The 14953-nt window shown below is 36.6% G+C and overlaps 1 protein-coding gene across 1 annotated transcript in view; it reads right to left on the reverse strand.

The window, feature by feature from the left end:
- Nucleotides 1-280: 280 nt before the first annotated feature.
- Nucleotides 281-14953, reverse strand: part of LOC145662070 (U-scoloptoxin(16)-Er13a-like) — a 52879-nt gene continuing 38206 nt past the window's right edge. The window contains exons 3-4 of the mRNA XM_081727407.1: nucleotides 13503-13632; nucleotides 281-434 (exon numbers count right to left, since the gene is read on the reverse strand). Of these exons, the coding sequence (XP_081583533.1) occupies nucleotides 332-434; nucleotides 13503-13632 (233 nt within the window). The 3' untranslated portion in view covers nucleotides 281-331. The remainder of the gene's footprint in view (nucleotides 435-13502; nucleotides 13633-14953) is intronic.

The raw sequence follows: 14953 nt of genomic DNA on the forward strand, positions 1-14953 counted from the left end.
AAAACGAAGAAGTAAGGCAAATCATATGACATGTAGTCAGTACATCAACTTGTATCGCCATTACTTCTAACTTTTTACTTCGATGTTGATACTACGTGTACATTTTATTCAACTAGCTCCCTCAGTTGTCTCACGATACTAATAGATGCAAATCCTGGACACCAAAGGCACTTAAAATTTAACCATTTGACTACAAAAACACTTATTTTTGTTTCACTTGCTCTTTATTGTTGATAATTAACTAAGCATTACATGAATTCACTTGATATCATTAATTGCATTATAAAGTAACTGCCTAATACCAAAAGCTAGGCAACTTCTCTTCATTCACTTATGGATCACCTGGACAAACACCCTTGGGGCAACAATCAGGATAGGGCAGTTCAGGTTGGGTAATTAGGTAGCATGGTGGATCAGCACCCATGGAACCACAGCTAAAAAGAAATAAAAATTAACTGTGAGATAATGATAACTAGAAAGCAAATTTTAAGATATAGCAAAATATAATTGTTTTCATACCTAAATTTCAAAGTGAGTGTTTCAGAGCATGAAATGAAACGAAATTCACCCAATATCTTGCATCTTTCTTCGTAAGAGTAACACATTTTCCCCATTCTAATCTCTATGATTCTTAGCATTTTTATCTCTCTTTTCTTTCCTATTGTTTTTTCAGCGAACAATAAAATAATTTTTTCACTCTATTTTCCACAGTGACGTTACATTTTAAGCATCATTTTGTAATAAGAGCTATAAAATGATATATACTGTATCAGCATATATATAGGGTGTTTCAAAACAGCACCGACAGCGATTAGGAGGTGATTTCTGATACCAAGACAAAATGAATAGACTAACCTGAGTGCACAAATGCTTAGTTTCAGAGTTATAGGCTACCGAAAACAATGAAAAAATGAACTTTACAGGTCCACAGCTCCAAAACAGTGGGACCTATCATAGTCGGGTCAAGACATCACTTAGGAACTAGTATGTGCCCTAAACAACAATCCATGTTTAAAACCGTAAGGTACTCATGCATTATTGTTTATAGAGTGAATTTGGCTACGGGGATACAATTTGAAGTATTCACCAACTACCTCTATAGAAAATGTTGCAGTCCTCTACCGCAGGATTCTGAAAATTTGATATTTGGATATTGCACATACTAGTTCTTAAGTAAAGTCTTGACCCAACTACGGTAGAAACCATAGTATTGGATCTATGGACTTTTAAAGTTCATTTTTTTTATGTTTTCGGCAGCCTATAATATTGAAAGAAAGCATTTGTGCACTCAAGTTGGTCTATACTTTCTGACTTACCTTGGTGTCAGGAATCACCTGCCAAACATTGTCGATATTGTTTTGAAACACCCTGTATATACAGTCGAGACTGAAGTTTGAAATTACAGAAATAAAAAGGCAGAAAAATTAGGTGGCTAACTTCAGTATTACAAAATTTTACTTTTGTTTTCTCCGTGCCAATAACAATATCATTCTGCACAAGAACAAAGAGCGGCAATTTCCTTTCATGTTGTAAAGCTAGGTGACAGAAAACACAAACTTCAACGAAACCGAATATCTCTTAGCCAGAACCATTGTGGCGTAAGCAGTTGTGGCTTAATGTACAAAGAAACCTCAGGAGAAAATAGAGTATTTCATTCCCACTTGGCAGTTTAGACGCTGTAGTTGCTCTGTTAGTGTTGTAAAAATCTGAGCCATTACTAATTGTTTGCAATAGTAACACGCCATGGTCAATAAGGCAAAATTGAATGCCCTTACAGCAGAATTTAAGAACAAATTCATTTAAAGTGATCATCTAATTATTCGATGTGTGTTCTGCGATTACTTCGATATGCAGCCTGCGATGTAAATTTTGCGATCGATGAGAAGTATCAGAAAGACAGAATAAACTAGCATGTCCAGTGCAATAAACATGTGAAGAACATGGAACTTCGTAGGTTGCAACGCAAGCAAACCGTTTTGATATATATCCCTTCAGTTCAGAATCTGAAAAGTTGTGATCGTTGAGTTAGTTCTATAACGTCGTTAATTCTGTCAGAAATACCAGTCTACACGGAGACCTTTTCTCAAGAACTAGTACTTAAAGAAAGCACCCTTACAAAAAATTACGTTAAACCAATTTATGATAATATTTTCGTGAAAATGGAAGAGGTAGTCAGCAAGCATGAAGTGTGATAAATGTTAGATAAAACAACGGATGAGCTGCAAAGATATGTATTAAATGTGCTGTTACTTCCATTATCTGGTGAATGGGTGAAACCAATACTGTTAAAGATGTACCAACTCGAAAAGACAATGACTACACAGTAATATAATCATTCACTCACTCATACATCAAGCTGTAGACGGAAGCCATACAATACTATAACGTCATGCTGATGGTGAGTGGTCACATTACGCATGCACACCACATCCTTTCGGCTTTCCAGCAACTGAATGGCATGTACCTCAACCTCAACCTCATTACATATTGATTACATGATGTTTGTGAACATATAAGGGAGAAATATAGTAAGTAAATGACTTCATCATTACTGCTCTGAAAAACATTCTTGTAAAGATCCCCAGCAGTCAAGTTTTGTATAGAGAAGTCACTGTAATCTACTTTCTATAATTCCCTGTCATAACAAGAAAGGATACCTTGATAAAATGCACAGTTTTCTTGTGCAAAATGTTCGACAAAATCAAAGGATTCATACGTGCCCTAGATTCAGCAGATGCAGCAAACATCAAGCATGCCATATAATTGCTCTGCGACGAAGGCTTAAAGTTTGAAGATTTCACAGTGTATAGCTACATATGTAATTCAGAGTTCGGAAAAAGACGGTATGGCGAAGTCGGAACAATGGAACAAGCTGACAAGTGTGGGGAAAACCTTGACGGATTTGCCAAAGTCATAATTGAATTTAATTTGAGAAACATTCCGGATGTAGATATCTTCACAATTTCAAGTTCCACTGCAGGCGATATCCGGAGCAATCTCTGTTGATCGTGAACTCGAAGAAGTTAACAATTCATATTCATACACTTTGGTCAGATCTGTGTCCGTACTAAAAGTCATTAACTCGAATGGCTTAGCAGTAAGGCATATTTAAGCAGAAACTGTACGCAAGTACTTTGTGAAAGCATTTTCTTGAGAGAAACATTGTAAAGACGGATTAAATGAAGCAAGTGAAAATATAATGGCAATATTCAACCTCTGTCAAGGTAAACCAATCACATGCGATGATAAAACTTTACTGAAGCGACTTCATTACACCTTTGCAACAGCTAATGCCTTCTAGCAGGCATATGTTTTAATTATGCTCGAACCTAGCCATAGGAACTAAATACACGGTTGTGTTTGGCTGAAGTTATTAGTTACTCGCCACGTAGCATACATATAGTATGTCAGTCCTCGTAGCCGACCGAACGGGCAAGTAATGAAAATCGCTTTTGGCGTGGGTTCAAACACAGCCCAAGGAAAGTTTTTTTATTTTTTATTTGCATAACACTTTTATTATTAAAATAAGATAAAAATAGTACTCATTTGTCCTTGTACGTAATAATGCATAAAAAGTATTTATTTACGTTAAGAAACATAGCTGAGCGAGCGCAGGGAGTTAGAAGCGCCACAGGGCTGGTTTTGTTTCACCTTTACCCTCATGATAATACCACGTGACATTCAGTCACACTCGGATGACCAAGGCCTTCGAAAAAGACAGGCCCACGAGCTGGTAAGTCATGTGATCAACTTAGTGCTAATATGGCGATTACATTGTGAACGCGTATAGTGTAATTCTTAAGTAATTATATTGTTTTTGTTTTAAATATTGAATTGTTAATGAAGATGAATAATACAGATAATATGGTAAATCTCTACTTGTAATTTATAAATTTTATTTCAACTAAAAAGTAGCATTTTCATGTCATTTGGAGTTACAAAGTGAACTGTCAAGACAGGCAGCGAAAAGCTACTTAAAATTGTGATAAGTAGTTATTTTAACAGATTATTGATAAAATATTTTCATAATTTGCAGCACTTTAAATTAAAATATATCCACTAAAATCTTATTTGGGAGTAATATAACCACAGTTAACAGTTTTCATAAATTTCCATCTAGTAAATTCCGAAATTGTAAGAAATAAAAAAAAATTAAGAATTGGTTGTATGAAACGACATAACGATACTTTATGAGAGAATAATAATAATAAAGAAAACACTTGTGTAGAATTAGATTGATAAGAACCAGCTAAGAAGAGATCTGTCTGAATTCTCCCCAATTAAAAAAAGCTTGTTTTTCCGGAAAACACTGATATGATTTGTGTCCCAATTTAATTAAATTCTATGATATATATAAAAGGCAGGGACGGCGCCAGGAACGCTTGATGGGGTGGGCGGAAAGAGGCGGACCTAGTTGCTGGGTGGGCGGACAACGAAAATGAGAACTGGGCAATGTAGACATTTTTTGACAATAATTAAATTTCAATTTTTATACTCTTTAGTTAGCTAAGGCTCAGACCGAAATAGGGGAGAAACAAGGATGTGGAACATGTGTGTTTTCCTTATAAAGGTGCCATTCCAGCATTCACCTGGTAAGACTGAAGAAATGCAGGACTTAGGATGGGCTGCGGGAGTTCGTGGCAATATGCTCGACCTACCGAATTCCGCGTGGCACACACACTACCTCTACTTTCAGCTTTTTAAATAATAATAACGGTGTGTTCTGTGTAGTCGAAGAAGTTCAAGACTGCTTTAACTCCTCTCCCTCCAAGAATGCACATGAATGCATAGAAATAAAAGAAGGTTCAAACAACGCAGACTAACAGATAATACTCTACTTTTCGTTAATAACATAAAATACACAATAAGTAGGTAAAGTAAAACAAGGATAAAATAGGCTGCTGCAAACATTTTTATCTTTGAAGTATTTATTACAAGAAAGCAAGAGGCAAAAAATATAAATGAGTAACTTCAGAAGCAATGCTGTCGTCTTCGCTCTCTCCAACATCTAGTTCATTTTCACTTTCCTCGAAATCGGACACTTCAAATTGCGAATCCTGGTTGTCACATGTATTTGTATTTTTTGTCTTTTTCCCCATTGAAGAAGAAGGATTATCACTAACATCAACGGATTGAAAATCGCGCTTCTTTGAACACGAGAAAGACACCGAGCCTGAGAAGAAATCGCTAAATTTTTTCGACATATTAGCTGAACAAGCACCGACCGCCAAGACTTCTGAACGCAACAGAGATCAACTCAACAATGCTATAATAAGGGTTTTTACAAATCTGTTTAATGCCACACGGGTAAGACATGTGGTACATTGCTGTAAACAATTGCAAGTTGGAACCCTCTTATAAGAAGCTATCGCGCCAACACAAAGCAAGGGCGCCGATTTCTCTGTAAATTTGGGGGGGGGGGGGGCATTCAGATGCAGAAGGCATGCATGAGGATTTTAAGACAAATTGAATTCAAATTATGCCAAATATTGTATATTCATAAATAAAATGCGGGGGCGCACATGAACTTTGGGGGAGCCCGGGCCCCCTTGGGCCCCCAGGATCGGCGCCCTTGACACAAAGCACTACTGTCCTCCCTCTCTTTCTCAAAATGAGACAATAGATAATACTGGCCAGCTCTGTCCATTATTTAGTTGGCTTTTTAGAAAGCACTTTTTTTTTCAGTGCAGCACATACAAACACTGGCGTTTCAATAGCACGATTGTGCGTGTGTGTTAAACTTCAATTCATTAATCACGACTTTTGGCATCCATTATATTACTACAAGTATCTGTCTTAAAATCATTGTCCATTGCAGAGTTAAACAGACTCATAGAACCTATTACATTACAATCGAAAGTAATACCTATTGCTTGTGAAGTACAGGATGTCACCTTCAGTGCCGGATTTGCGTATAAGCTAAACAAGCTATAGCTCTCTTGGTGGCCCCAAAAATTTTAAAGAAAAAGTGGCTGTAATGTCATTTCCAAATAATAAGAAAAAGCAAATAAGATAAAACGCACATACAACAACGGTGTTCTGTACTGTTATGTATTAAGCTCTCATGAAGCAAGTAATAGGGCCCTGTTTTCCAACGCGCCTGCAATGGGATTTCTGTTGCCCAGTCCCGCTTATAATGGAACCCTCGTTTCCCAGCTCCGCTTGTAATGGGGATTTTGTTTCAGAGCCCCATTTGTAATCGGGACCCTGTTTTCCAGACATTACACTTAGCTACTTTAATAAGACTTCACAGCATAAGTGATACAGTATCTTGTATGCGGATAGAACTCTAGTGCTACCCTTTCTTGTACTATTTGGAATTCGACAAGAAATTGAGTCTGGTAACAGTGGATGCTTAAGAAGAAGGCATAAAACGACAAGCTCGCGAAATAATAGTAAAATATAAAGGAATTACAGCCCTAAGCGGCAATAATCTTTACATCGCGAAATTATAGCTATTTTATTTCGCTGTACGTAAGTATGAAAAGTAGTTTGCAGAAGTATTTTCATAACTTTCAGAACTTGGCACTGATTTTCATAGTGATCTATAGAGTTGAGTTGATTTTGAGTTTAACGTCCCTTTCAGCAGCGAGACGGGACCTACTGATTAACGTGGAATCCAAACCACATGAGCTCCCACCGGGAATCGAACCCGGGTCTCCCACGCCAAAGGTGCGTACGCTAACCGCTTAGCTACGGAGGAGCTCATATAGTGATCTATAGAGTGCGATAATGGATCACTAAAGGTAGGGGCGGATCCAGGTGCGGAGAGGTCTACGATCCCAGTTTTTTGAGTGACAAAAATAATTGAAGCCATTACTTACATATTTTTGAAAGTTTAGAGTAAACTCACGATATATCTATCATAATCTGGGTTTTAGTTGCCCCTTCTCCAGTTTAAACCTTCTAAGTTCGCCTCTGGTTCCAGCGAATTTGTGTCGTATTACACCTTGTGTAATCTTCGAGGGTTGCATTCCATTTTGAGTTACTCCAGTAACCTGACCTGGAAAAAGCTCACACGATTAGTTGAGCTTCAGGCAGTAATTACCAACCCTGTATGATATTTAGACTGTATTTACTTACACGGATCCCTGGAAACGTTTCAAACTTTACCAAACCGAATAGAAACAACTTGAAATGAGAAATGATGCGGTCTCCACATATTGTAGAAGCATGGCGTGGAGCGTGGATCATAGTTGGTGCAAAAAGATCGGCAAGGGACTTTATTGGTACCAAATTAAACTACCGCTAATTTTACAAATTTTACAGTTTTTCTGTAATGTATTCAAAACAGTAAGTTAAGTTAACGAAATATACACGAAAACGTATTTACTTAATAGATATGTATTAGGTCCATAAATTACCATATAGCATATATTCAAACAGAAAAGGCGAAATTTTGTCGCTGAAAAAGAATGCTAGAAATAAATTGGCCCCATTATCTTCAATAGCTTAGGGCCCCATCAAACCGAAATCCGGCACTGGTCACCTTTATTCTTCTTCTTCTGTTGCAGGGGTGTCATTTCAGACTTCGCTTGAGGGGGCAAGAACACCAACAACATAAGACTTTCACAGTTTGCACTAGTATATTAGTAGACAATCGATAAAGTATATGTATTCCTCAAAATCTTGCGGGGGGCAATTGTGCCCTCCTGTCCCCCTTTAATGACACCCCTGTTCTGTTGGGGTGGGCGAGGCCATCCATCGGATGGGCGGTTGCCCACCCCCGCCCACCCTTAGCGCCGTCCCTGATAAAAGGGTTACTTTAACCTAACTTAGTGTTCTTTAGCTTTGGGAGGGTAGTAGCTGCTCGGTAGAAAACATTTATAGTCCTTTGCAAAGGCAATATTCGAGCAGACGGTTCTACCAACACGGATGGACACATTTCTTACATTTATAGGTTAGGTTAGAGCTTTGTATGGTTTTAGCAGAGCATGCATTAAATGAGGGGCTCCATTACTATTTGCAGATAGACTTCAGGAGTTCTCAGTATATGTACAGTGTGGACGTATGGCATAAAAAACTACAGTGCATAAAGAAGAACCAACTTGTGCTAGGTGGCCATTGAAAACCTCGAATGCTATCTAACCGAATCAGGGTAACAGCGCAGCAGGGGGTCCTGTGCGGCAGCGAGAGGGCGCGTCCGTAAGGAGTAGGTGCGTACTGACGAGGGATATACTCATAAATTATAGTGGAAGAGCACACTTACACAGATAATACTTTCACTATAATTCAAAATTCATTTCAATTTGCTGTGCACTGACAGTAATTACTTACATTCACACTCTCATTCTTATACCAAAAAAATGTTTCGCATCGTACTTTACCTATAAATTTTCTGTTTGGTAGAACCGTCTGCTAGGCAAACTATAAAATGTATTTCTATAAAATTAAGTAAGTAGGCTGGAACTATCCATTTCAACAGAATAGATGCTTAAAATAAACCTAGAAAAATATCTTTTTTTCCATGTCCACCTAATCAAAACAAATGGAAAGGGTACATGAGGCTCAGTGATAGGATTCCTATCACTGGAGCAAAGGGTCTCTGGTTCGATCCACACTGAGAAAAAATGTAGGTGGCGTACTTAGAAAGATAGGTGACACGTGTAATTCCTGTAGTTTTTGGACTTAACGTACAACAGACGTCGCATGTTTTATAATACTTTCTGTTTGTGTTCTATCTATACGTACCTTCCGTATGAAACAATGTAGGCGGTCAGGATCTCACATACAAATGGACGTATATAACATATAGCTGACGAAGGTAACGTAAGTATATGCATGTGATATACGGAAAACTGTTAGATATCAGACATCCTGCAACGGCATGATATAACATCTAAGGGCAGTGCCTATGTAGCATACGGATAACGTATGCTCCGTTCTGATTTTTGTAGTAAGCAAGAAGATTCCGTATATTTGTACAATATACCACTGTCCGGAGAACGGTTTTTTCTTAGGGTAAGTAAAGCGCTACATCCATCTAGTATCGAGCAAAAGCATCACTGCTTCTTTCATGTTGAATTACAACATTATTACCCGTACGCGACTAAGAAATAGTTCCAATTTACAACGTTTTTATATGAAAACTAGCTACTTCCACGGGATCCCCCCTTGCAAATTACTAGTCCTGGCTCCAAAACCCGGAATTTAATCCTTAAACGTTAAATATGTTCACTTGCTCAGTTACTCATCTAATAAAGGTAATTTAGCTTAACTTTATTCTTCTACTAGAACAAACATATGAAAGTCTTTGCACACATTACTTTTTCGGTGAATGTTTCACCACAGTTCTTGTTTTACATATCACACCACAATAATTTACTAGAATCAGTCGCCTTTAACGGAACTCGGAGCTCTTAATTCATTTCACAACTAATTGTTCCACAATTAACCTAAGGTTTGCTGTTAACGAGGATTTTGCAATGCATGTATGTACTACGACTACGCAATAGAATAACAAAAACCTACCGCCGTTACTGCAATCGACAAAAGATAAACGCTTTGCTCCTGCTCCTGTTTTATGACTTGGCTTGCAGTAAGCACTTCACACTTCGTCACTTACCTCCCAGACGTTAATACAACTGTGTCGTGAAGTATTATGAACACATTTCTTCTTTTCGGAAAATTTGCTTCAATGTGTATTGTGTCATTTCATATGGAGATTCGAGAAGACTGATAAACTTTACTTTAACTCCTTTAAAATATGTTTAGAAGTGTTCGTCAAATAGTTAAAATGGAAAAATTCTTGGAATAATCTCTTGTATATTGCATTTCATTCTTAGTGTTTACACATAGAATTAATGAAAATTTTTTGCAAGGCTTCCGTGAACATTTTAGGGGCGGCAGCAAAAATTTAGGGGACCCGGCCCCCTTGCCCCCGTCGATACGGGACTGTAAGTATAGCTTCCCTCGAAAATTTCATAAGAAAATCGATTATTAATATCGTATAATAAATTACAGCTTCAACATGTTTGTGTAGCTTCCTTTGCACAGCTGCATTAATGTGTCTGTCGTTTACACGGAACTATTGTGGCATTTCTTCCAAAGACCTTTACAGATCCAATATTGATAATAAAAAGTGTTTCTAGCCCGTAATATCCGAACTATTAATCCAGCCTAGCTGTATGTACTCTTGCTCCTTATTAAGTTCTCGACTTTGGTTTCACATATCTACTATCTATTTTAACATGTACTTTCTCTTCATTACACTGATATACCAAAAAAATGAATAGTTAAACAACTTCATTACGTTGTTTTATTACTGATCCTAAAACTACAGTGTTTGTGTTGAAATTTCCTACAGACAACTCTTACTTGAAAAATACATTCCTTATCATTGCGATATAAACTTCAACAGTTTGTTGAAATTTTCTTGTCTCTTGTAATATTTTATCACTTTTGCTTAATATGTTAAATCTCTATACAAATCTACTAAAATACCTTAGTTATTTCTGTAGTTTGAAATGTACTCATATAACTTACTTCTCATTAATATAAGAAGTTTGTCTCCAGCTATAACTCTGTATTCCTTGTTAAATACAATTCAAAACTAAACTATGTATTTTCACGACGTGAAGAAAAGACATCACAGAATGATTTGCGTTAAAAATGCACGGTAATTTCATGTCAGATAATGATGATAAAATTGTCAATAATTTCTTTAAAGTTTAATGAAAAGAATCGAATAAAAGCAACAATAAAAGTGAATTTAAAACATCAAAGTTCAAACCTCTTCTTGATTTCATATTGTTCTTTAAAATGTAATCCAGTTTTTAGTAAGTATATCGTTAGAACCATAGAGCTGCTAAACTACCATTAAAGCCACAATCGGTTCAACTATGCTTCTGTATAGTAAAAGCAAGCTCATATGACACTGTGTGCTATAAATGACGTTTCTTTGTAGGAAGAAAACCCCAATTTCTTCTGCAGCTTATGGTTGTACAGAGAGATCTAAAAGGGAAAAATGGTACACTGTTTCTCGCTAATTACACACACAGTGCGAATTAGGCGGGTTTTCCAGAGGGGGGATAAAGTAAAAAAACAACAAAAAAACAAAAAAACACCCCGTTTAAATCAACTTGACATAATCGTGTCAATCCTACTGATAACAACGATTAAACTTAACACACATGGCTTAGGTTTGGGGAGAAAGTACACCAGTATTATATCATTTTTATCCTAACCTACAGCAGCAACAGATCTCACTAACATTCTTTTTCAGAAAATACACACACCTAACCTCACTTTCCCTTCTGCAACCTGTACGCGAGTACGTGATTAGCCTACTGAACCTATCTCCTTCTGCTGTTATTATGTACACAATATGGCAGGTAAAATAAAATGAAAAGTCCTGTATATATATATATATTCAAACTACCATATGCCTTATACATATTACCGTACTGAAAATAAATAATTCCACAATCCTCAATACAGGTTCACGTCCGATTAAGATGAACAGTTTCCTGGTGAAACAATCTTTCCTCCTCTTTTCCTACAGCACTTACAATACGTACAAGTATTTGTATAAAATTTTGTCAATGAAGCATAATGAAACACAATCCAATGTAACACAACACACACGTCAATGAAAATGAGACAGTTAGTCAGTGAAAGCATTTTTTCTCTCTCCTTCATTCGGAGTACTCCTTTTACGCCCTCTCGAATTATCAAGAGCACTATGACGTCCTTCTTTTAACTACAGTTCAGCATATTTCCTGGATTTACGTTTAGCTCATTGATTGAAGAATTTGAATGATATAAGAAATATAAATGAGGGTAGGAGGGGAAAATAGCATTCCGCCCTGGGAATTTTTTCTGCCTTCCAGCCAGAAATAAAAGCTTTCCAGAGGGGGATTTTTCCCTCCGTCCCTGGCCGTAATTCGCACCCTGATTACACACATATTTGGATATAGAAAAAATATTTATCTGCAAACTGTCGTGTGTCACTTACTGGTTTGTCAAATACAAGGATCTTGCACAATTGACTCAAAAGCTAAAGTTCGTATTACTTTCATCATACATGATGGTGTTTATAATTCTCTAGAAAATTTAAAAGCAATTAGTACCATATCTGCAGAAGTAACATGTAACCAGATAAAGCTGACACATTTCACCAAACATAGTAAAGGTTGTAAGTTAAATCTATGGCTGCAGAGAGGAGTAAATCATTTTTAATGCAGCAATCATTGTTTATTATTAATTAGGGCATTTACTATAGAATTTTCATATTCGAACGGTATCACAAAGTGGATAAAACTATCATAGGAAGCTTTTGATCTGCAAAAGTTCAAGCCTAGTCTGCCATTTTCAATTTCACTCTAGTAATACAATTGATCTAGATAAAAACCGAGAACTAGCACAAAGTAAAATGTAATATATAAGTTAAAAAATATTCATCCATTAATCAAATAAATAATTGCTGCTGCATAAAATAAAACGCACTAAACTTTGCATCAAACAGCATCTTTTAATATACAGGGTGTCTCAAAAGTCCCCTGACGTAGGGTAACTCTGTTATTATCAGAGTTACAACAAAATGGAAGAGTTGAAACCGCTTCTAAATGTGATGTTTTCAATCTAAAGTGAAGGATTTTTTTTTTAATCGGACAGGTCGTTTGGGCTGTGCACTCCTTATGCGCACCATGTTAAACGAGCTCCGAAAATTTCAGAAAAGTTTAGGAGCTAAACGCTGTTGAAAATGTGATAAAATGAACTTTAAAGCTCTTTTTTTTCTTTCCTGTTTTTTTAAGTGAGTGTAGTGGAAGTGAAGTGGAAGTATGTCGTCTCAGATTTGATACTTTCTCTTTCCAGGAATTTGAAATAAAGGCGCGAGGAATTTCCCAAAGGATGTGAAGGATCTATGCATATTCTATTTGGAAGTGTGGGTCTAATTTATGGCGTATGGAACGACGCTCGAGCAAGTAACTAATGCTTGTTTGTAGGAATTCGATTTCTCAAAACAAATTCAGGGTGGTGAAGGATATTTAACGTATTGTGCCAGGTTGCATAGCTACAGTAAAAATTAAATTAAATTAAATTATACCTTTGGTTTCATGTCCCACAATCATGCCCTGTGAGCTAAAGGAATCAGGCTCACACCACTCAGTCTCACCCGAAATATCTCACTTCCTTTAAACAATCACATACATCTTCATTTTACATTCTTGTATAAGTATATTTGGACATAAATTTCGAGTTTTTGAAGACATACTGTTGTTTAAGTTTTATTACTCCTACCTTTCAAAATGTGCAGTTGTAAATTTTATTTTAGCACGCTTCTAACGGCGTGTATCTCCGAAACTAAGTGATTCTGATGGCATGTTTACTGGAAATTTTTCATTGTTCCTCTGAGTATAATCACCTACCAAGCACCTTAACGCCTTTTAAAAACCATTTCACTCTCTATGCTTAATTCGGAAAGAGTTCTAACAGAAGCAGAACAATTTTAAACTTGAGTGAGTATATACGTAATTACACTATTACAATTGTTAACTTACGTTCGAAACGAGAACGCAAGTTCACCATTGTCGTCACTGAGACATTCAAAATCGCTGCAACCTTCTTTCCAATGCTGTCCTGCGTCGTAAGCTTGATTTGTCACATTCGAGTAACATTTTCCAGGATAATCTAAATTAGAAATAGAATATCAACGTTCTGTATGTATTGTTTAAAATTTAAGAAAAATATAATTTTCTGAACTCCTTCTTTGCTGTAAATTGTGAAAAAAAATATCTCTACCCTTTTTAGTATGTACATTTCTCTTGTTAATAGGTAGATTATTAGTAAATAATTTTACTTACCAAAGCAAGCGTAATCAAGCATCTACCGTTAGACTCACAAGGTTATGTATGTGAACTGTCCCAGTTAGACATTTATGAAAATTGCCTGACTAATTGTAGATTGCTAATCATCGTGGTGTTAATCACTCGGTGCGGAAATGCCTTGTTTACCTCCTATGTGTATTACATATACCAGGCAGTAACCGGGTGAGCCTGTGCCCAGTTATACTCCTAAAACGCCGGAGAAAGGCAGAAAATGAAAAAAAAAATGTGTGCAGGTAACCTGATAACTACAGGAGAGGGACACGTGACCAAGAACACCTGAGTAGTATCATACAAGCAGTGTTGCCATCCCAATACAAACTTATAGGTTTTAAAATTGAACATATACCGTTTTATGGCTTTAAAACATTTCCGCACCGAGAGATTGTCACCACGATGATTAGTGATTCACAACAACCCTAACAGCACAAGATGTGCAAGGGATGTGCCATTTAATTGTCCCAGCTACTTTTAAGGTACCCGACACTTGGCGAATATGATATTCATGTGCTAAGTATGTACTTCAGCTACCTACACTTTTAGGTACTTGTTACACCTAATTGATATTTGCAACTATGTACCACAAATATTAATTCTCAAATTAGGCATTTTATGAATAGAGAATGGAAAATTTTAATATGAACTGTCCCTTTATGTCGTTTAGGAGAGGAATTTACAAAACGATGAAACACGTGTGCAGTTATTTTAAACGAGACAGGCTGAACCTGCACTCTCTACTAGAGATGCAAGGGCTCGGAAAAAACCCGGCTTTTTTGGAAAAAACTCGGTTTTTTCTGCTTTGCTTTTTTGCTTGGGAAATTTTGGGCTTTTTTCAAAATTCTGCTTTAAATCGATAAAGCAGACTTTGTTTCGCTTCTCTATAACACAGAAAGTCATTTAATTAGTGGTTGATGCCGATAATAATATAAAACCTCGAAAGTAAACCATGAATTTCGAAAAGATATTTTAAACAATTTTACTTCAACATTTTTACATTATGAATTCCAAAGGATTAACCAATGTATATAATAAACACATTTTAACCTCCTATATACAAAAGTAAGCAGAGTTGGCAAGAACCATGGTTGTTTCTGAAAATGCCAAAATCCCGTTTTGGGGGGGCAGTT

The sequence above is a fragment of the Thermobia domestica genome, chromosome 10 (assembly GCF_964235325.1).
Source record: "Thermobia domestica chromosome 10, izTheDome1.hap1.1, whole genome shotgun sequence".
Lineage (NCBI taxonomy): Eukaryota > Metazoa > Arthropoda > Insecta > Zygentoma > Lepismatidae > Thermobia > Thermobia domestica.